Genomic DNA, 21,199 nt, shown 5'->3' with positions numbered 1-21,199 from the left:
CCAGATGTCCTGAAAAGCAGGTGGGGGGGCATCTCAGACACTGAGCTACAGGTGGGGAGCCAGCTACAGAACAGTGACAAAACCGAGGCCTTGTCCCTGGGACCACCTGCCTTTGCCCAGCTTCAGCCAGGCATGGTCCTCAAGGACAGCTGACCAGGAGACACACCTAGCAGGGCCAGGACAAGGAAGTGCAAAAATAATTTCTTTTCCTTACTCTCCTTCCACGCTGCGCCACTGTGGTAACAAGTTTTACAAACACCTTACACCTCTCTGACAACGGGGCAATCATTTCTGAGTAAGAAACTCTGTTGCAGTCAAGGAGTCCTCTTCCCCATCCCATCCCCTTCCAAAAGCCCAACAAAAGTAGCAAGACTCATCCCCCGCTGGCCAGGGGGTTCCTAGCCTCCTCCGCTACTTCCTGGGCTGCGGGAAGGGGCTGGGACCATTTGCAATCTGCGCACAGCTCTGGAGAGAGGAAGAGTGGGCAAGGCCTGACTGCACCTTCACCAGCCTGCTGAACGCGGTGCAGAACGCTGGCTGACAGCACCGCAGCCTAGAAAAGGTTGACAAGTGGATGAATCCACCGCGATGCTGCCTGGTGCAGCGGCACAGGGTTAGAGCTCAGCCTGGCTTCGGTGTCAGAAAACCCAGGCTCCAGGGTGCTTGGCCCGGAGGGACGCGGTCCCCTTACCCGCAGGAGCACAGGTCGCAGATGCACTTCCTCTTCATCGGGGCCATCGGGAGGCATGCCCCGCCGTCGCCGCCTCGGAGACCCCAACCGCCTCGACGGAGGGTGCACAAGGTCTCGAGGGCCTTGGCAACTGTTCTGAATATTTACGCCAAAGACAACTTAAATGGCCTTTTTGCAAAATCCGGTTGTCTGTTCCCCTTCCTGAGCTGGCCTCACGCGAGAGAAGCAGGGAGCGTGGGCAGCGCCAGCCCCGCGAGCTCCGTGCATGCACCTAGCCGCCGGCCTCTGCAGGCCCAACTGCGCCCGGAGCAGCTGGCCCGGCCCTGGAAGCCGCAGCACCGGACCCGCGGGGCCTCTGTGACGTCACCGGGGCCAGGAGGCTCGCCTCTGGTGGCCATGATGTCACAGGGGCCGTCTGTGAGGTCAGAAAGCTCCCGGCGCCTCACCTGGCAGGCCCAGGACAAAGGCTCATTGGAACTTGGAGAAACCTGAAATGAAAGGCGAGCCGACTTTGGAAAGCTCGTGGGTGAGCAGGTCAGCAAATGCCGTGGTCACTTGTGCAAAAGGGCTGTCACCACATCGGGTGGCATTTTCTAGCTCTAAGGACCATAGCGCCCTTTCTGATAGAAAGGCATCTCTTGACTTCCGGAAGGCTGGCCTTAAATACCGTTTCCAGGTCTTTCTTGCGGAAATCAATCCCTTTGGCTCCACCCGTAGACCTCGCACGCTTGAGAACAAAGCGTCTCAGGGCACCTGGCCTTTGCTCCTTGGGTAGGATGTTCAATCACTTCTCCAGGTGCTAACAATGCTGGGGCAGAGGGACCGTCGTTAAGTTTTGTGCATTAGAATCAGCTGGCTTGATACAAATAAGATTGCCAGGGCTCACCCCAGAGCCTCTGATTCAGTAGGTCTGGGGTGGGAGGAGAATTTTGTATCTAACAAGCTAACAAGGGCTATTGATGCTGCCGCGTGGAAAACCACACTTTTAGAAACACCGCTTTCAAGATTCTTTTGCCTTCTCTAAGGAGCCTTCCCCTGGTATAGTATGTCAGCTTACCTGGTCCTGAGAACCACCACAGATCCTGCCCAGATCTCTAGTCTGGGACCCTAGTTTACATGGCTCTGGTAGGTTGTGTGGAATTAAACATTGACTTCCTGGTTATAGGAAATGGGAGCTTAAAGTATTGATCATCCGCATGCTTATTTTTCTTTCCCACACTTCCTAACTCTCCCCCTTCGTTTAGTGAAAAGGTGTGTCAGTCAGTCAGAGGATTATTAGACTTGAGGATACTTAATATTCAGAGGTTATTTGGGGGGGTGGGGGGGAGTCTGCCATGGTAGGCTGCAGAACAGAGGTCAGCAAACTATTGCCTGCCGGCCAAATTCAGCTGGCCACCTGTTTTTTGTTTGGCCAGCAAGCTAATAATGGTTTTTATGTTTTTTAGTGGTTGGAAAGCATTAAAAGAATATAACATGACAAATGAAATAATAAAATTCAAATTTCAGTACCCATAAATAGAATTTTGTCAAGAATTTGTGAAAGTATTCCTGAATTTGCTTCCTGGCCCTCAAAAGCTAAAATGTTTACTATATGACTTTTTACAGAGAACGTTTACCAACCCCAACTGTAGAAAGTAAAAAAAGTGGATCAGAGGGGGAGCGAGCTGATTGTTCTTAAGAACAGTGGAGGGGCCCTGGCCGGTTTGGCTCAGTGTCGGCCTGCGGACTGAAAGGTCCCAGGTTCGATTCCAGTGAAGGGCACGTACCTCAGTTGCAGGATCCTCCCCTGCAGGCCCTGGTTGGGGCAGGCACAGGAGGCAACCAATCAATGTGTTTCTCTCACATCGATATTTCTCTCTGTCTTCCCTCTCCCACTCTCTCTAAAAATCAATGAAAAAATATCCTCGGATGAGGATTTTAAAAAAAGAAAAGAAGAACAGTGGAGAGTGAAGCTGCTCCTTGCCTTCCTGGTAGGAGGTCAGGGTCCTAAAGGGGAGGATGGAAACCTGGTGGACAAGATGGCGAGGTGGGAGCTAGTGGACGGCAAGGCAAAGCATGAATGCAATCCCTACCACTGACAGGGAACATCAATCACATGGCTCTTACAGAGGAACTACAGCACTGAACACCAGCCTTCTCTTGGCAGCTGACTAAACATTCTCCAGGAATCTTCCAGAAGGATGTCCTATTCATGCCCCTGGACTTTGATGAGAACCACCCCCAAGCAAACTGCTCTTGTGGATAGCAGCCTTGTCAACAACCCATGGCACTCCCAATTTCTCCCATCCCTGCCCTCACAGAGGGTGGAGATTTTGAAAGACAAAGGTGGTGCGGACAAATAAGCCTCAACACTAATTTACCATGGGCATTTCTGGAGAGCTGGTGCTAGGCAGGACAACTTCCCCTGCCACCCTTGTTACACTTACTGCCCATGTTTTTTTTAGTTCCAGCCAACTCTAACTCATTTAAGCACCTCTCTCTGTTCCAAAATATCCTTCCCTATAAAAAATTTACTGTCATTGCTATGTATTATATACTCTGCTACTTTCCCATAAGCTCTCTTAAAATTAACATAAATCTATCAGACCCATATTACAAATAAGAACACTGAACCTAGGAGGTAAACTCACTCAAGATGACATATCTAGCCCTGCCCAGTGTTCTCAGTGGTTAGAGTGGGTTAGAGTGTTGGCCCATGCACCGAAGGTCTTGGGTTCAATTCCCAGTCAAGGGCACATACCTGAGTTTCAGGTTCGATCCCCAGCCCCAGTTGGGGCTTGTGCAGGAGGCAACCAATTGATGTGTCTCTCTCACATCAATGTTTCTTTCTCTCTCTTTCTGCCCTCCCCCCCCCCCCACACACACACACACTCCTTTCCACTGTCTCTTAAAAAATCAATGGGAAAAAATATTCTTGGATGAGAATTAAAAAAGCAAAACAGAAAAAAAGATGATATAGCTATTAAGTATGAAAGCTGGGATTCAGACTTTCCCAGGTCTTTCTTTTCAAACTGTTCCACCCAAGAAAAAGAGAAAGAATGAATAAGGTAAGCTGGAGATCTTAGAGACCACTACAAATGGTATTTGATCTTAAAATTTTACATTTACTTCTCTATATTATTTAATATTTTCCCCAAAGTCTTTTCATAATATTTATACTCTGTGAAACTACACAAATTTTATTCTGTGGCCTTATAACCTACCCAACCCCAAACTCATTGCTATATACTATCTGAAAATCTACTCTTTGTAGAAAATTGTTGAAAATCTATAGTTACTCCTCTCAGCATAAAGCACTTTAGCAAAACACTGTCTTTTTAGCATCCTTAACTATTTTAGATTGCCAACCTTCATTGGCACCAACCTAAGACTAGCCCATCATAATACACAAACTGGACCTCTACCATTTGACCATTCATTTATTCCACAAACACTTACCCTCAGATGAGCCAGGGTACTGAAGGATGGAGACAAGGACAGTACCCTCATGCAACTTAATCTAGAGAGAGAAGCAGATGACCAAAATATTGCCAAAGTGTATCATTATAAACTATTGTATCAAGAAGGAAAAATAAGGAATAAGTGAATCCTATCAAATATTTGAGGAATAAATAACACCAATCCTATGCATACTCTTTTAGAAAATAGAGAAGGAAAACTTCTCAGTTCATCCTATGAGGCCAGAATAAATTCCAAAACCAGACAAAATTGTCACACAAAAACTACAGATCAATATCTCTCATGAATATAAATATAAAAATCCTTTTTAAATACTAGCAAACTGAAACCAGTAACATATAAGAAGGATTATATGCCATGACCAAGAGAAGTTTATCCCAGGAATACAAGGTTGTTTTGACATTGGAAAATCAATGAAGAATAAAGGACAACAGATATTTCATCTTCTCAATAGATATAGAAAAGGCATTTGACACTATCCAGTGCTCATTCTTGATAAAAATCCTCAAGAAATTAATAAAAGAAGGGAATTTCCTCAACCTGAAAAAGGCATTTACAAAAAAACTACAATTGCCATCATGCTTAGTAATAAGACTGAAGGCTTCTCCCCTGATGTAATTAACTAGACCAGATGTCTGTTCTCACCACTTCTATTCAGCACCCTACTGGAGATTATCACCAGTGGAGTAAAAAAACAAAAATTAAAGTCATCCAGATTGAAAAAGAAAAAATAAAACTGCATTTACAGATAACATAACCCTCTATGTAGAAAATACTAAACTGTATTTGCAGATGACATGATCTTATATGTAGAAAATCCTAAAAATTCTATTTTAAAAAAACTACAAGAAACAAGTTAAGCAAGGCTGCAGGAGATAAGATCAATTACAAAAGATCAATGGAATTTCTATATACTAGCAATAAACAATCCAAAAGTTAAATTAATAAAACAATTTGATTCATAATAGCATCAAAATGACTAAAACATGTGGAAATAAATTTAACCCTATAAGTACAAGACTTTTATTGTGAAAGCTACAAACCATTGTTGAGGTAAATTCAGATCTAAGTGAATTGAGAGAGATATCATGTGCATAGATCAAAATATGCAATATTGTTAAGAAGGTGATTCTCCCCAAATTGATTTTTAGATTCAATGTGATACCTATCAAAATCCCAGCAAACGTTTTAAATAGAAATTGGCATGCTTATTCTAAAATTTTATATAGAAAGTCAAAGGACCTAGAATAGCCAGATAATTCTGAAAAAGAACAAAGAGGACTTAAACCCCCCAATTTCTGCACATTATCAAAATTATAACTAAGTTAATCAAGATGGTATGATATTGACTAAGGAAAGACATATAAATCAAGGAACAGAATGGAGAGTTCATAATTAAATTCTTACAGTTATGGTCTATTAATTTCAAAAAAAGGTGACAAGGCCATTCAATGAGGAAAGGATGTTCTTTCGATGATGCTGAGATGATTAGACATCCATATACAGGAAAAAAAGAAAACTTACACCATGACATCACTTCAGACAAAAATTAACTAAAAAATTCATCACACACTGCCCAGTGGGTGTGGCTCAGTGGTTGAGCATCAACCTATGAACCAGGATTTCACAGTTCCATTCCTAGTCAGGGCATGTGCCCAGGTTGAGAGTTCAATCCCCAGTAAGGGATATGCAGGAGGCAGATGATCAATGATTCTCATCATTGATGTTTTTATCTCTCTCTCTGAAAGAAGCAAAAACATTTTTTAAATGTTTCACACACTTAAGTATAAAACCTAAAATTATAAAATATTTAGATAAAAGCAAATAACTAAATCTTTGTGACCTTCAATTAGACATAATCCATAAAACTAATAATAATTTACTCTTCAAAAGACCCTGTTAAGAGAATGAAAAGATAAGTACAGACTGGGAGAAATACTTGCAAATCACTTACCTGATAAAGAACTTGTATCCAGAATATACAAAGAACTCTTACAGCTCGTAATAACACAATCCAATTAAAAAAGAGAAAGAGGTTTTAAGAGATTTCACCAAAGAAAATATATGAATGCCAATAAGCACATGAAAAGATGCTTGTGCAGAAAAGAGTTAACATAGCAAGCCTGAAACTGCTATCCTTGGAAAGTCCTGCTTGCAAGGATTGCCCTTGGCTAAGAACTTGGATTTGGGGAGAGTTCTCGCCATTCCCTGATAATAATGGCTCACTGTGCCTAAACTGTTCACAAGCAATGTGGTTTATACTGACCACCTACTTTCCTTCTGGGAACCTGGAATTCTGGTGCATGCTAGGTAAATGGTGCTGGTATGGCCAGCCCCCAATAAAAACCCTGGGTCATGAGTCCCTAATGAGATTTCCTTGTAGACATTTCACACGTGTTGTCACAACTCATTGCTTGGAAGAATTAAGCACATCCTGTGTGATTTCACTGGGAAAGAACTTTTGGAAACCTGTGCCTGATTTCCTCCAGACTTCACCCCATTTGCCTTTTCCCTTTGCTGCTTTTGCTATGAGTCCTTTCACTGTAATAAATCAAAGCCATTAGTATGACAACATACTGAGTCCTCTGAATCCTCCTAAAAAATCATTGAGCCTGGGGGTGGTCTTCAGGACCCCCAACAAAATGCATGACATTAATAATCATTAAAGGATCTGTAAATCACAACCATAATGAGACTCCCCTTCATATTCATTAGAATGCTATCAGTCAACATTGTTGCCAAGGATGTGAATAAAGTGGAACTCTCATACATTCCTGATAAGAGTGTAAATTGGTACAGCTGCTTTAGAAAATAGTTTGACAATTTCTTAAAAAGTTAAACATATACTTACCAGATTACCCAGCAATTCCACTCATAGGTATTTACCCAAAAGATATGAAACATATGTCCACACAAAAACTTTAACATGAACATTCATAGAAGCATTAGTCCTAAGAGCATAAAAACTGGAAATAATCCCAATTTCCATTAGCTGGTGAATGAACAAACGAAATACAGTAGTGTATGGAATACTATTCAGCAAAAATAATTGGAATTTTAATACATGCTACAATATGGATGAACCTCAAAAACTTTATGCTAAGAGAAAGAAGCAAAATTTTTTTAACTATATATTGTATGATTCCACTTACATGAAATTTCTAAAGAAGGCAATTGATAGAGACAGAAAGTAGAACAGTGACTGCCTAGGTCTCAGAGTGGGAGCAGAGACTGGTGGCAAACAAAGACAAGGGAACTTTTTTTATTTTTTAATATATTTTTATTGATTTCAGACAGGAAGGGAGAGGGACAGAGAGATAGGAAACAGAATCAGTGATCGGCTGCCTACATGCCCCATACTGGGAATCCAGCCGGCAACCCAGGTATGTGCCCCTGACCAGCATTGAAGCTGGGACCCTTCAGTTTGCAGGCCAATGCTCTATCCACTGAGCCAAACCAGCTAGGGCAGGAACTTTTGGGGGTGGCAGAAATAGTGTAAAACTGAGCTGTAGTAATGGAATATACACTTATATACATAGATGGATTTTATAGTGTGCAAATTATGCCTCAATAAAACATTTTTAAGTTAAAATTCCTTGCAAATAGTACCCCTCGGTATCATTATCAAAATATCATTTAGTTTGGAATAATTTAAGTCAAGATTTCTCTCATTTCCAAAAAAGGTGGTAGATTGAACACATGAATTTATCTTTCTCCAAAATTCCATTAAAATGAGAGTAATGGGATGAGAGTGTAAGGACAAAGTCAGGATATGAGATAATAACATCAAATTTGGGGAAGCAGAAGAGCACAAGAAAGAATGCTATTCACTTAGCTGACATAAGAAAGCTGAATCCTGAGCCAGCAGTAGGAAAGCCAGAAAGAAGCATTATTTTTGCTACAGAACCTCCAGAATATTTATGAATTGGCAACATCAGTGGCATAAAGATTGTTTGAAGGATTGTTTCAAACTGATTTTATGAGGCCAGCATCACCTTGATAGCAAAGCCAGATAGGTACCACAAAAAGAAAAGAAAAAAGGAAAGTAACAGATACAAAAGTCCATAATAAAATAGTAACAAACCAAACTTAACAACACACCAAAAAGATTATACACCACGACCAACTGCAATTTATCCCTAGAGTGCAATGTTGTTTTAATGTATTCAAATCAATGTGATTTACCACATTAACAGACTGAAAAATAAAAACCACAGGATCATCTCAATAGATACAGAAAAAAACATTTGACAAAGTTAATATCCACTCATGATAAAACTCTCAGCAAAATAGGTATAAAAGAAAATTTCCTCAAAACAATATAAGCCATTTATGAAAAACCACAGCTAACATCAATGGGTAAAAACTGAAAGCTTTTGCTCTAAGATCCAGTAGAATGAAGGTTGCCCATTCTTGTCACTCCTATTCAACATAGTACTGGAAGTACTAGCAAAAGCAATGAGACAAAAAGAATAAAAAGCATCCTAATTAGAAAGGAAAAGTAAAATTATCACTGTTTACAGATTACATGCTCCTATATGTAGAAAACTTTAAGCCATCCCCCTAAAATAATACTGTTAGAATTAAAAAACAAAATCAGTAATATTTCAGGATACAAAAAATCAACCTACAAAAATCAGTGTGCTTCTATGTGCCAACAACAATCTATCTGAAAAGGAACTCAAGAACACAATCCCATTCACGATCTTATAAAAAAGAATAAAATACTTAGGAATAAATTTAAGCAAGGAGGTGAAAGATCTGTACACTGAAAGCTATAAATTAATGATGAAAGAAACTGAAGACAAAACAAATGAATGGAAAGATATCCTATGTTCACGGATTAGAAGAATTAATATTGTCTAAATGTCCATATTACCCAAAACCATTTACCAATTAAATGCAATCCCTATCATAATGCTAATGACATTTTTCACAGAAATAGAAAAAAAAAACTCTAAAATCTGTATGGGACCTCAAAAGTCCCTGAATAGCCAAAGCAATCTTAAGAACAGAGTCGAAGGCATCATAGTTTCTTATCTCAAATTATACTGCAAAGCTATAGTAATCAAAAAAGTATGGTACTGGCATAAAAACAGACATATGGGACAGTATAGACAGTCCAAAAATAAAACCAAGTGTATATGATCAACTAATTTTCAACAGAGGCCAAGAATACACAATGGAGAAAGAGTAGTCTCTTTAATAAATAATGTTGAGAAAACTGGACAGCCACATGCAAAAGAATGAAATTGAACCTCTGCATTACACTATACACAAAATCAACTCAAGAAGAATTAAAGACTTGAACATAAGACCTAAAACCATAAAACTTCTGGAAGAAAGCATAAGAAATAAAGCTCCTCAATATTGGGAAATGTTTTCTGGATATGACACTAAAAGTACAAAATGAAAAATAAACAAGTGGGACTACATCAACCTAAAAAGCTTCTCACAGCAAAGGAAACCATCAACAAAATGAAAAAGCAACCTACTGAATGGGGGAAAATGTTTGCAAGTCATTTATGTGATAAGGACTAATATCCAAAATACATAACTCACTAGAAAAAATCAGATTAAAATATGGGCAGAGAAACTGAATAGACATTTTTACAATGGAGACACACAAATGGCCAACAGATACATGAAAAGATGTTCAACATCACTATCAGGGAAAGGCAAATCAAAACTACAATGATAGTGCTCACTTCAGCAACACATATACTAAAATTAGAATGACACAGAGAAGATTAGCATGGCTCCTGCAGAAGGATGACATGCAAATTCGTGAAGCGTTCCATATTTATAGAAAAAAAAACTACAATGATATATCACCTGTTAGAATGCCTATCATCAAAAAGACAAGAGAAAACATGTTGGTGAGGATGTGGATAAAAGCTAATCCTTGTGCACTGTTGGTAGGAATGTAAACTGGTGCAGCCTCTGTGACAAACAATATGGTGTTTCCTTAAAAAATTAAAAATATAGTGCAGTGAAGGTCTGGGGGTGAAGGGTCTAGTGTGGGGTGAAGAGAGTCAATGGGGAATAAAACAGGACATCTGAAATACTTTCGACAATAAAAACAACTTTTTTAAAAAATTCAAAATAGAACTACCATATGACTCAGCAATCCCACTTCTGGGCATATATTCAAAGAAAACAAAATCACTATCTTAAAAAGATATGTGTAACACCCTCCCCGCCCCCCCATAATCACTGCATCACTGCAGGATTATTTATAACTAGAGGCCCAGTGCACAAAATTCGTGCATGGGTAGGGTCCCTAGCAGCTGCTGACTGCTGGCCGGGGCCTCCCTTCCCTGGCTGCCAGGGCCTTTCTTCATTCTGCGCCTCCCCCTGGTGGTCAGTGCACGTCATAGCGAGCGATCGAACTCCTGGCTGGTTGAACTCCCGAGGAGACACTTTGCATATTAGGCTTTTATATAGAGAGACAGTCAAGATATGGAAACAATGCAAATGTTCATAGATGAATGGAGAAGAAAATGTGCCAGATAATTTTTCAGTCATAAAAAGGAAAGAAATCCTGCCATTAGTAACAATAGGGACGAATCTAGAAGGCATTATGCTAAGGAAATAAGTCAGACAGAGAAAGACAAATACTGTATGATCTCACTAATAGTGGAACCTAAGAAATAAAATAAAAAACTCATTAGCACAGAAAAAAGATTGGTGATTGCCAGAGGTAGAGGTTGGGGAGTGAGTAAAATGAGTGGAGATGGTCAAAAGGTACAAACTTCCACCCTGGCCAGTTTGACTCAGTGGGTAGTGTCGGCCTGCAGACCAAAGGGTCTTGAATTCAATTCCGGTCAAGGGCACGTACCTCGGTTGCAGGCTCCTCCACAGCCTGGGCCCTGCCAGGCCATGTGCAGGAGGCAACCAATCCATGTGTTTCTCTCATATCAGTGTTTCTCTCTGTCTTTCCCTCTCTCTCCCACTCTCTCTAAAAATCAATGGAAAAATATACTTGGGTGAGAATTAAAAAATAATAATAATATTAAAAGAAAAGGTATGAACTTCCACTTAAAGATAAGTTCTAAGAATGTAATGTACTACTTGGTGGTTATAGTTAACAATACTGCATTGTACATTTGAAATTTGCTAAGAGTAGACCTAAAAAATTCTCATCATAAGAAAAATTTTAAATATGTTGAGGTCAGGGGTGTTAACTAAACTTATTGTAGTAGTTATTTGGCTATATATAAAATCATTATGTTGTACACCTAAAATAAATGCAATGTTAAATGTCAACTGTATCTCAATAAAACTGGGGGGAAACATCACTATAATCCAACATAAATACTAGAGAATTTAAATAGCTCAAATGCTAAAAATAAAAAATGTTCAACCTATCCATGGGACAGCAGGAATTCTGCTATTGATATATTTTAGCTAAAATCTGTTAATATCTGATCTATTTTTAGAATATGGTGTTAAAGAATATTCTAGGTGACTTAGACTACAAGTGTATTAACTTTTAAACAGAAAGTAAGCTTTTTACATTAAAAGAGAAATGACGCTTTATATGAATAAATGTAATATTAATATTATTCAGCCTTTAAGGGAAGGTAGGGGAGGGTGGGGGTAAGGAGGAGAGATCAACCGAAGGACTTGTATGCATGCACATAAGCCTAACCAATGGACACAGACACCAGGGGGGTGGGGGGTCAGTGGGGGGATAAGGACACACATGTAATACCTTAATCAATTAATCAATAAAAAAAAATTAAATAAATAAAGGAGATCCTGCCATTTGCAACAATATGGATGAAACTGGAGGCCATTATGCTCAGTGAAATAAACCAGACACAGCAAGAAAAAGAAGCTTGCATGGCCTCACTTAAGGCAGAATCTTATATATATAGTAGCAGAGAGTAGACTGGTTAACGGGGGAAGGGAGGTGGGGAGAATGGGGGTTGCACGATGTAGGATGGAGAGCTAACCGAAAGCATGATGACTGTGGTTAATACTGTATTGCATACTGTAAATTTTCTACGAGTGGATTTCAGATACTCTCACCACAAAGGTATGTTCATTAGCTTGACTGTCGTAATCATTTCGCTGTATATTATCAAATCATGTTGTGCACCTTAAAGATATATTTGTTAAGTAAAATTGCATTTCACCACTTAATAGGTGTATAACTTGCCAATGTTACTTAACCCCCCTCCAAGCTTGGATTTACTCACTGGAAATCGGGTTATTTATTCACAGGGTCATTGTGAGGCTTGGGCTAATGCACAGGTTCCATATTAGTTCCTCGAGCTCTGGGAGGCTGACGGTAAATGCTAAAGTCTGAGCTGACCCGACAGACAGGTGTGAGGAAGGAACTTCCGAGTGGAAAAGGCACTAAGGGGGAGTCGGGATGTCGCCCGGTGCGGCGGGGGAGCCCTGGGCCGTCACTGAACTTCTCGAAGGCTCACTTTCCTCTTCGGTGCAGTGGTCGCTAGCCCCGCCCCGGTCCTCAGTAAACCGGGGACTCCGGGGAGGCCTGACCGGGCCGAGAGCTCCGCCCCCCGCGGCGTCACCGGCCTCGCTCCCCGGCCTAAACCACCCAGAATACCGCCCTCTTCCAGCCCCGCGTCACGGCTCAGGGTGGGCTGGCCGCGAGGTGGCAGCACTCTCCCAAAGGACCGCACGCGCACACCTTTGCACACCCTAAACCCAGCTGAAATAGAGGAACCGAACACTAGAATCCCGGGCTCCCCTTCCATTTTCTCGCTCCGGGGCCTCTGCTCGGTTTCATTAAAAGAGCAGTTGATCAAAGCTCCTGAGGCCCGGACGGCCGAGCGCGGCAGTTCTCGCGAGATCGCCGCCGGAAGTGGGCGGCCGCGGAGACGCAGCGGCTTTCCTCACCGGAAGGCGAGCGGTCGCCGGAGCTGTTGCAGCCGTTTGCTCCTCTCTCCCGCGCAGAGCTCACCCCGCCGGGCCTCGCCGCCCCCAGCTCGCTCTCCCGGCCTCCCCGCCTGCCCAGCCGCGCGGCCCAGCCTGCGGAGCCCCCGCGACGCCCGGCCGCTCCCTCCCTCCGCGCTGCAGTTAGGCCGCGCCCTGAGGCCCAGTCCGCGGCGGCTCCCGGCGGGTGATGCCCAATACAGCCATGAAGAAAAAGGTGCTGTTGATGGGGAAGAGCGGGTCGGGAAAGACCAGCATGAGGTCGATTATCTTTGCAAATTACATTGCTCGCGACACCCGGCGCCTGGGTGCCACCATCGATGTGGAGCACTCCCACGTCCGGTTTCTGGGCAACCTGGTGCTGAACCTGTGGGACTGTGGCGGGCAGGACACCTTCATGGAAAACTACTTCACCAGCCAGCGAGACAACATCTTCCGTAACGTCGAGGTGCTGATTTACGTGTTCGACGTGGAGAGCCGCGAACTGGAGAAGGACATGCATTACTACCAGTCGTGTCTGGAGGCCATCCTCCAGAACTCCCCTGATGCCAAAATCTTCTGCCTGGTGCACAAAATGGATCTGGTTCAGGAGGATCAGCGTGACCTGATTTTCAAGGAGCGAGAGGAAGACCTCAGGCGCTTGTCTCGCCCCCTGGAGTGCGCTTGTTTCCGAACCTCCATCTGGGACGAGACGCTCTACAAAGCCTGGTCCAGCATTGTCTATCAGCTGATTCCCAACGTCCAGCAGCTGGAGATGAACCTGAGGAATTTTGCCCAAATTATCGAGGCCGACGAAGTTCTGCTGTTCGAGAGAGCGACGTTCCTGGTCATTTCCCATTACCAGTGCAAAGAGCAGCGCGACGTGCACCGGTTTGAGAAGATCAGCAACATCATTAAGCAGTTCAAGCTGAGCTGCAGTAAATTGGCCGCTTCTTTCCAGAGCATGGAAGTTAGAAATTCCAACTTCGCCGCTTTCATCGACATCTTCACCTCAAACACGTACGTGATGGTGGTGATGTCGGATCCGTCGATCCCGTCTGCAGCCACGCTGATCAACATTCGCAATGCCAGGAAACACTTTGAGAAGCTGGAGAGAGTGGATGGGCCCAAGCACAGCCTCCTCATGCGTTGAATGTTGGCAAATGCTCTCTCTGAAGATGCTGAATTGCCTTCCCTCCCTCCCTCCCTCCCCCGCATCCTTTTAGTATTCATAATGTCGTGTGCTTCAAAGTGGGCTTTGAATTGTGTGCTGCTTACTACTTCCATCTCTTCCCTGCTCCCCATTCTTTAAATCTCGGACGCTCTTTCCTCAGCTATCCAGTAGAGCTTTAAGATGGCCTTTCTGAAAAGTTGGTATGGTGTAACACTAAAGTAGGTGGTGTGTGTGGTGTTGGTGTGTGTGTGTGTGTTCCGATTACCTGGTTGTAATAGATATACACATCAAAGCCTTTACAATATCTTCCTGTATTCCTTGCAAGATTGCAAAGGTGGAATGTTACTATTTTATCAGCAAGATATTAAAATGCATTTATAAATTCTTCTTGGCTTCAGTCATAAATAAACATTTGCTGTTAGCAATTTAAAATATGGTCTTATTTGAAATAATTTGAAGGGGTTAATATGTAAATCTAAAGCTTCTGCCTGCCCACAAGCATTGCTTTACTGGTAAATTTGATTTTGTGATCTTAGCTCCCCATCACCTGAGGGATGTTTCATAGCAACTGTAACAGTGATTGAACATTGAATCTGGAGCTAGACCACCTGAGCTGAGTTAGTATTCTTTCTAGTGCCTTCACTTACTAGCTCTGTAAACTGGGCAAGGTATTTAATTTTGCTGTTGGGTTTTCTCATTTATAAAATGTGGGTAAGAATAGCACTACAAAATAGGATTGTTAAAAGGATTAAATTAAAACCTAGAATGCATTTAGAATGGTGCTTGGCACATACTCAGTACTGTGTCAGCTAGCAATACCACCTACTAAGCCATTCTTTTTGCCCCAACCCCACACACATACTCCAAAATTACTGGACATGAAGCCTAGCAACATATTGAACCCTTACTAAATGCCAGGTATTCTTAAACACTTGATGTGCATTTTCTTATTACTCCTCACAACCTATGAAGTAAATTACTTTTATCTCTACTTTAATAAATGAGAAAACTGGTATGGCCTAATAGAGCTGAACCTAGGCAATAAGATTACAGATCCTCCCCCTTTCCTATTACATCCCACTACTATCCCACTGATAAGTGGTTAATCATAAAAATCCTAGCTTTTGAAGTGTACATTACTTCATATAATTCCCTTTATAGATGGAGGAAACTGAAGTCCAGTAAGTTAAATAATTTCAATAGTGGTTAGGTCACTTTTGGGCAAGATCACTTTCCCATCTGCATTTGTCTGGAAATTGGATAATACTGAATCAGATTCTTAGATTAACTACTTTGAGGGACGGATAAGATTCCTAATTTGGACTGGCAATGGGGTGTGGTGAAATCAGAAAACAGATCTAAAATGTCCCTTTCCAGCTACCTTAAAGATTAAAGCAATCTACATATTTTAGAGCCAAGAAACCTCTGATCAACTCCTCTCACCTCTCTTTTTACAAATGAGAATTAGCTCTGTATACAGATTAAATATAAGCAATACAACTTTACAGCTGTATGTGAATGACAAGGTCCCCTACCTGTGAAGAGCAAGAAGCTAACCAGATGCAAGTAATTACACTCATCTACTTGGAGCCTTTGGCAATAAGTTACTATAAAGGCTCCAGATGAAAAAAACTCTGAAGGTATAAATGTACTTTTTAAAGTACCACATTAGTGACTCTAAAAATTAAAATGGCAGTAACAAAATGCTTGTATCTGAATCTCACAAATTTTTGTTGATCAAGTTACTGGTTAACTATATGTGATCATTTTGTGGTTTGAAGGGCATGGTTCTTTTTTATATCTAGCAAGTTTCATAGCCAAGTGAACTAGAGCATGTAGAACATATTTACAAAGTCTCATAGGGGACCCACAAATATTTTAAATTTAGGATGTAGACTTGGCATTCACTAGGGAGAACTATGCATATGTAACATGTAAAAGAGAATTTTACTTTAGCATACACTTTCCTTGCATTGAGGAAAATGTCCTTAAACATATTTTAGTTTATTCAGAGTAGGAAAAAATAGGGTTTCCTTTTATACAGGTCTCAAGAATTCCTGTTTTTCCTTTAGATAAAATTGACTTTGCCCTGGTGGGGTGGCTCTGTTGGTTAGACTGGGGATTGAGCCCTCAACTTTAGCATATCAGGATGATGCTCTAACCAACTGAGCTAACTTGGCTAGGGTTAGCTCTTAAGCTTTTTAGTCTGATAATTACCAAGGAAGCATATTTAAAATGCAGATTCCTAATCCCCATTTTAGACCTATAGAATCTATGTATTGCAGATGATTCCCTGAGTCCATTTAACCCTTTGAGTGCCAACCAATATCCTAGGAACTATGCCAAAATTGCCAAGGCATTTTTGCTGATTTTACAGCAGTTTAGGGAAAAAATTATGAAAATAAGGCAGATAAATGCCAGTGGTTAATTTTAGAACTACAAACATTCGGCATCATAAGTAATCTGCACTTAGGTGCCATCTGTCAACAAAGAGTGAACTACTAGCATCTAATAGTGACACTGCAAGAGGAGCGGCACTTTTGGGGAAAGACAGGAGCGCGATCACGCTCCCCGGCACTCTAGAGGTTAAGACAAGTCATGTAAGCTCCCTGGCTTCAGCCCATCTGCAAAACAGGTATAATAATCACTATCTTAACAGTATAAGAATTAGATGAAATCATATATATTGACTAGTAATGGCTCTGGTACTTAGATGATGCCCTATCCTTCCTAACATTAAATTTTGGATTTACAGATACTGAGTTTTCTTAAGATAGAGAACTTAGTTTCCCAGTATACCTATAAAGTCCCTTATTTGTTGTATTAACTAATAAAGGAATATAGCACCTTAGGAGCTTTTTTTTTTTTCCACTGAAAATATGTGCTTTTTTCTGTCTTTCTCACTGGCCTCAAACTGGGATTGAACAAACAACTTAGAGAAGCCCAAAATGAGTGAAAGATAATTAAGCCCACCTACTTCCAGAACTCTCCCTTCCCCTTTTCTCCTCTCCCTGTCAGTTTCTTGGCAAGTGGACATGATTTTAATGGTTAAGAGTTGGGACAAGATAGAGGGGTACTGTTGGTGCTATGCCTTCCAGTGTGTATTCATTCCTCCTGATCCATGGAGAGCTATGGGATGTACTCACTTGATTCTAGAGACAAGCCCTTTTCTTGGCCAGAGACCATGACTGAGTGGGGCAGGGTTTTGTACAAGAGGCCTTACATCTGACTCCCATTTCTGAGCCATATCCTACTGTCCTGGCCTTTAGTTACTTGTGGTTTATTAAGGAAAGAAAATAGGGTCAAATCCTAGCTTTACCACTGACTTAGCTGTGTGACACTGAGCAAGTTATTTAACCCCAAATTCAGTTTTCTCAAGTTATTTTGAGACTGTTCTGTAGGCTTTGGGGAACTGAGGAAGAAAGCAATATAATCAAAATTAGCTCCTTTCCCACAAAACAGTGCCCTCACCGTCCCCCCTCCCCAATAAAAGAAAACACACAGACATTTTTTAATTTGCATTTTTTTCTGTTAAAATATAAAAGTAGGGTTAAGTTAAATTTTCATAGTCTAAATTAGACTAAATATAAATCTGCTATACAACCCAATGAATGGATTCAGTTTGATAGGATTCCTTAAAAGTGTCATCTTCTTCCATCTTTTTCCTTTTTTACTAAATTCATTCTGCTCCAGTCTTCACATACCACATGCACTTTATTCCATAAAATATCATTTTTCAGCATCAACCTACTTGAATAATCAATCATGAAACCTATTTAGAGCTTTCCAAACTTTGTCCTTTTGACTACACAGCTCAAAGCACTATTTTTCTCTTTTATTTTTTGTTAGTACCAGAATGTTTCATTAAGAAATAATAAAAGTTCTATATTTCCCTAAAATGAAAGATCAATGTATTCAATGGCTATTATCTTAACCATGTAATATCAAAAACTACTCATCCTTATGTTAGTTAACTGAAATTATAGTAAATTTAACTACTACTTTGCCATTTTCTTAATGCTTATAAGATTATTCAAGAAATCAAAATGGCTTCACATAACTTGATGTTTGCTTTCCAAATACTTCACATTTCAACTCCACTTACCTAAAAACATTAGAAGAGGCTAAAGGGAATTATTTAAGACTTTTTAGACCTTGAAAAATATCAGTTTTGGGGGGCTTTTAAATTTTTTTGGCTTTGTTTTTTTTTCATCACCATTTATCCCCCCTATAACTCCTCCACCTCCACCCACCCCTATAAGTCTGGGGTGTTTTTGTTTGTTTTTGTGTTGTTTTTATTTATTTTAGCGAGAGAAAAGGAGAGGGAGAGAAACACCAATGTGTGAAACATCAACCAGCTGCCTCCTGCACAATTCCTACAAGCCAGCAACCGGGGCATGTGCCCTGACCAGGAATCGAACCGGTGACTTCTCATTTCATGGGAGGATGCTCAACCTACTGAGCCACATCAGCTAGGGCTATAAGTCTATTTTTTAATCAACTTGCTTCAACTGAAGTGTGCAACGTAAGTAAATTATCTCTTCAATTCAGACGGCGATTCTTTTGCATCAAGGCTCTTATTCAAGATTTCTGCTTCTGCAAAATTGATTTTAAAAAAGAGAAAAGGATACGCAAACATTACCAAAAAAATCAAATAGCACAGACTCCAAGTAGTAGCAAATTTCAGTCTTCTTAAGGATAACGTTCACATATAGATATTTAACTATGATTAAATTACCATCATTCTCACTGAGGTATTCTCCAGAGAATATCAATATATCCCTCTTAGAATATTTTTTTAACCCTCTTAGAATACTTTTCAATATACCAATTTTTAATTATCATGGGCAAATCAGAGTGACATATAATGAATTATCACCAGACCCATATCTGTTCTAACATGCTTTAAGAGCAGTTTTTTTAACTCTATGTTTAAAATTTTCAAACATATATAAAAGAATTATGATTAACCTAACATAGTTTGCTTCAATAATTCAATAATTATTTAATACTAACTATTAATGAGTTAAATTGTGTCCCCCACACAGATATGTTGAAGTTTCCAATAAGGTCATTGCAGATATGATCAGTTAAGATGAGGTCATTGTAGAGTAGGACGGGCCCTTATAAGAAAGTGCAGAGACACATGGGGGAGAACGCCATGTGAAGAGGAAGGCAGAGCAAGTATAGAGTTTTGTTGCCACAAGCCAAAGAACACCTGAGGCTACCAGAAGAGGCAAGAAGGATCTTCCTCTAGTCTGGTGGCTTCAAGGAACATGGTTCTTGCCAACACCTTGAGGCTGGTTTCTAGCCTCCAAAACTTATTGTCTGCAGAGACAATAAATTTCAATTTAAGCCACTCATTTTGCTTTGGCAGACCTAGAAAACTAATACACTGACCTTGTTTTATCATCCCACCCACACCAAATTTATTTTAAAGCAAATCACAGATATTATATTACAAAAATGATATTTAACAGAGTTGTTTACAGCATTCTCGTGAGTTTCAACCTCACTCAACTACATGCACCCGAACTCTTATCACAAGCCACGTGGGGCTACGTGTTTGGACCATAGGTTCAAGCTTACAACCACAGCCGTTGGCTATGATTGTGCTGGGAGGGCCCTGCCCTCCAGCTGGGACTTGCACGTGGCAATGAGAGGACCCTGTCCTTTCATTAGTCCGAGGCTTAAACCTGGCCAAAACACCGTAACCGCGTCCCACATAACAGTGTTTCTCAACTTTTTTAGAACCATCTTCCAGTAGCCAAGAAGATTTTGATGAAATTTACCTTTATTAGTTTGTATTACAAAAGCAATAGGTTTCAAGTTTTTGGTTTGTTTTCAAACCATCCCAGACTAATTGTAAACTACATACACATCACTAGAGATTCTGAAAGTACCCATAATAGTGATGGGTACACTTTTCTCATCCTAGCCAAAAGAATGAGCATATTTTGTCACATTAACAAAGATCATGTAGCATTCATTGTGTACTATTTTTATGAGAAGTTGAGAGAAAACTTTAGCACGTTAACATGCACAGGTTTATTTAATCTTACCTTTTAAATAAGGTGAAAGTTCTCCAAGACTACATGGCCTCGTGGTCCCCAATCTTTGTTCCACTGGAGAAAACTTGATTAGTGGTGAAAGAGACCGTTTTCTTTCACCAAGGGGCATTCGTAAAGATGGTTTTGTATAGTCAGTATGCAAATCTTGAGTGTCCAGCAGGTTAAGCATATCATCTGTTTGCATGGCTTGAGGAGCAGGGCTCAATTCTTGTTTGTGTCTTTTAGGTATTTCAGAATTAAAGAGGTAAGTTTCTTCCTTTTTCTTGATAAGAGATTTTTTCAGAGCCTCATATCTACTGTAAATAGCCTGTACATGGGAGTCTGATTTTGGAGTAGTCTGTCTTTCTCCCACAACATCTTCTGGAAAAATGCTACTGTTCATAGGACTATTTGGTTCCAGTTTAAAATTGGCCTCTGTACTATTGGAGCTATTAAGACTTAAATGACCAACATCTTCTGGAAGAGTTTCATGTAATATGCCAAAATCAATATCCTTAAAACCTTCTCTAAGTTCAGTATCCATTTGAATTGATTCTGTACTTCTGTTATCTTCTATTTTAATAGCTTTTCTCCATGAGCTCCTAATATCACTGACTAATTAAAGGGGGAGAAAAAAACAAACACAATTTACCAATATTCCCAAACACAGCATGCAAATAAACATTTCATTTCTAGTGCTCAAGATAAAGCTACTGAGTATATGTTCCACAGATATGCTAGTTGAATGATAAGGCTCCACAATATACCAAAGCCCAACAAGATCAAAGAACTTATCTCCAACTAATCACACACAAATAACAAAACCTATTCCTGAAATGTACATATACTTTTGTACAGCACATACAAATTGTATGTATCAAAAAGCTATTTTGGACAGAGTTCAGCAAACCTTTTCTGTAAAAGGCCAGAGAGTAA

The 21,199-nt window shown here is 40.5% G+C and overlaps 2 protein-coding genes and 1 non-coding gene across 4 annotated transcripts in view; 2 read left to right on the top strand and 1 right to left on the bottom strand.

Moving 5' to 3' along the window:
• The first annotated feature begins 9,850 nt into the window (after positions 1 to 9,850).
• Positions 9,851 to 9,957, top strand: LOC111827229. The gene has a single exon (XR_002830728.1). It is a non-coding gene; the product is annotated as a U6 spliceosomal RNA (small nuclear RNA).
• Positions 9,958 to 13,013: 3,056 nt separating this feature from the next.
• RRAGA (Ras related GTP binding A) lies at positions 13,014 to 14,645 on the top strand. The gene has a single exon (XM_006094804.3). It carries the CDS (start codon positions 13,251 to 13,253, stop codon positions 14,190 to 14,192), a length of 942 nt encoding a protein of 313 aa, XP_006094866.1. The 5' UTR covers positions 13,014 to 13,250; the 3' UTR covers positions 14,193 to 14,645.
• A 4,063-nt stretch (positions 14,646 to 18,708) lies between these two features.
• Positions 18,709 to 21,199, bottom strand: part of HAUS6 (HAUS augmin like complex subunit 6) — a 40,984-nt gene continuing 38,493 nt past the window's right edge. For both annotated transcript variants that reach the window (XM_023758916.1, XM_006094803.3), the window contains 2 exons: positions 20,276 to 20,878; positions 18,709 to 18,809 (listed from right to left, as the gene is read on the bottom strand). In XM_023758916.1, coding sequence (XP_023614684.1) covers positions 18,748 to 18,809; positions 20,276 to 20,878 — 665 coding nt within the window. In that variant the 3' untranslated portion in view covers positions 18,709 to 18,747. The remainder of the gene's footprint in view (positions 18,810 to 20,275; positions 20,879 to 21,199) is intronic.

Source organism: Myotis lucifugus, unplaced genomic scaffold (genome assembly GCF_000147115.1).
Source record: "Myotis lucifugus unplaced genomic scaffold, Myoluc2.0 scaffold_144, whole genome shotgun sequence".
Taxonomy (NCBI): Eukaryota; Metazoa; Chordata; class Mammalia; order Chiroptera; family Vespertilionidae; genus Myotis; species Myotis lucifugus.
The sequence above is the reverse complement of the archived record's forward strand: the minus strand, read 5'-3'. Positions and strand labels throughout refer to the sequence as shown.

What these genes read in the sequence shown, in the direction of transcription:
- RRAGA (XM_006094804.3), top strand. Translation starts at nt 13,251, where the DNA reads ATGCCCAATACAGCCATGAAGAAAAAGGTGCTGTTGATGGGGAAGAGC.